The sequence below is a fragment of the Chrysochloris asiatica genome, unplaced genomic scaffold, assembly GCF_000296735.1.
Source record: "Chrysochloris asiatica unplaced genomic scaffold, ChrAsi1.0 scaffold00078, whole genome shotgun sequence".
Taxonomy (NCBI): domain Eukaryota; kingdom Metazoa; phylum Chordata; class Mammalia; order Afrosoricida; family Chrysochloridae; genus Chrysochloris; species Chrysochloris asiatica.
Genome location: NW_006408596.1, coordinates 7,241,596 through 7,243,312, shown reverse-complemented (window position 1 = coordinate 7,243,312; position 1,717 = coordinate 7,241,596). Strand labels below are relative to the sequence as shown.

Genomic DNA, 1,717 nt, shown 5'->3' with positions numbered 1-1,717 from the left:
CACCGCTGTCGCCGATGATGAGCAGCTTGAAGAGGTGGTCGTAGTCCCGGGCCATGGCGGGCGGGGGCGGCGCGCGCGGGCGGGCGGGCGCGGTCGGTGCTGGCCTCGCGATCCGCAGCTCCCTCCGGGCTGCTTCGGCAGCGGCGGATCCACTTCCCGAACAAACAGCCGGAACTGACAGAAACACCTCCCTCCGCTCCCCCTCCTCCTCCTCAGCAGCCGCCGCCGCTGCCGCCGCCGGCCTGCTTCCCGCCCCGCCCCACCACTGCGCACGCGCAGCTACAGCACCGCCTCCGCGCAGCCGCAGTTCCAGCCAGCCGCGCCCTCTCCGCGCTCAAGCAGTGCGCACGCGCTCGGGTAGAACGCGGCGGGAGCGGGCGCGTCTTTTCTGTGGTTCCTGTCAAGTGTTGTTGACGCCGCTGCCGATCTAAGGTTCGGGAATCAGATCTGCTGTCCAGTTGAAAGAAACCGAGAGTGCCGGGTCTCCCGGCCATGACCCAGGACCGACTCTCTCCCTCATCTGCAAGACCCCCAGCGCGGCGAAGAGGTGGCTTCGTAGGAGACGCTCAGCCAAGCTCCCGGCTTCTCGTCTCTGGGAACTCGGCAGTGAAAGGCTGAGTGGCATGGCAGACCTAGGCACAGGCCCTCGTCCACTTCTCTTAAGGCCTCCGGCCTCGCAGTGCTACGCGGACACCCCACTCCGTGCCCAGACCTGGCTGGTGGCGAGGACAGGAGTCTTATGGCCTTTGAGGTCAGCTTGGGGTCGATATTGCACCCTAACCCTGTGACCTCCTGGAGCCTCACTGAACTTGAGAACGTTCAAGGACAAGTGTCTTTCCACAGACCGTGAAAATCGTCTTTTGGGGCTTAGAGGGGATAGTGCCTGGCCCCCACCTCTGAGCACATTTACCTTCAGTAACATTGTTTAGATCTCAGTGTTCGTTTGTACTGTGTTATGGGATATATACAATGTATAGATGGCGTATAAACTTTACTGACCTGAGAGGTATCAGTATGTACCAAGGACGGGCAACTTTGTTCCAAGCAGTCAGTTTATAGATGGGCTTTTGCAACCTCACCTGTTTGTACATTAGCAACTGCTGTGGGGAGGCTTTAAAGGTGGTTGAGCAGAAGAGCAGTATCAAATTTATTTTAAGAAAGTGCTCTGCAGGATGGATTTCAGCAGCAAAGCTTTGATGAAGTTAGTGCTGTGATCCAGTCTCAAGTCACCCAAGGCAATGACAACCAGATATGGAAGCTGCAGTTTTAAAGATGGTAACAGGATTCGTTCACTAATTCAAGTAGATCTTTGTTTACTCTGTACCAGGCATTGGTTTGGGTACAACAAAGCCCTAGGGTCCTTATGTAGCTTGTAGTTAGGTAAGAAAAGTCATTCATTCCACAAATAATGGATGGCCTATTCTGCCTCAAGCACTAATCTCGGAGTTGTTGTTGTTAGTGTCCTCTAGTCATTTCTGACCCATAGGGACCCTGTATAAGGTTTCCAAGGAGCAGCTGGTGAACTTGAACCACCAACCTTGCAGTTCAGGGTTGCAGTATGACTCATTAACTCACAGCACCACACCAGAACTCCGATCTAGGAGCTGAGGAGTTAGTAAATCTGGTGTGACACTGTACTATAACCGCAGGACTCCAAGGTGGGTTTGAGCCACAAGGTCAGCTGTTCGAATTCACCAGTTGCTCCTTGGAAACCCTA

The 1,717-nt window shown here is 54.9% G+C and overlaps 1 protein-coding gene across 1 annotated transcript in view; it reads right to left on the bottom strand.

The window, feature by feature from the left end:
- Positions 1–55, bottom strand: part of RAB35 (RAB35, member RAS oncogene family) — a 15,004-nt gene extending 14,949 nt beyond the window's left edge. Inside the window, 1 exon segment of the mRNA XM_006878264.1 lies at positions 4–55. Coding sequence (XP_006878326.1) covers positions 4–55 — 52 coding nt within the window.
- Between the last annotated feature and the right edge of the window lie 1,662 nt (positions 56–1,717).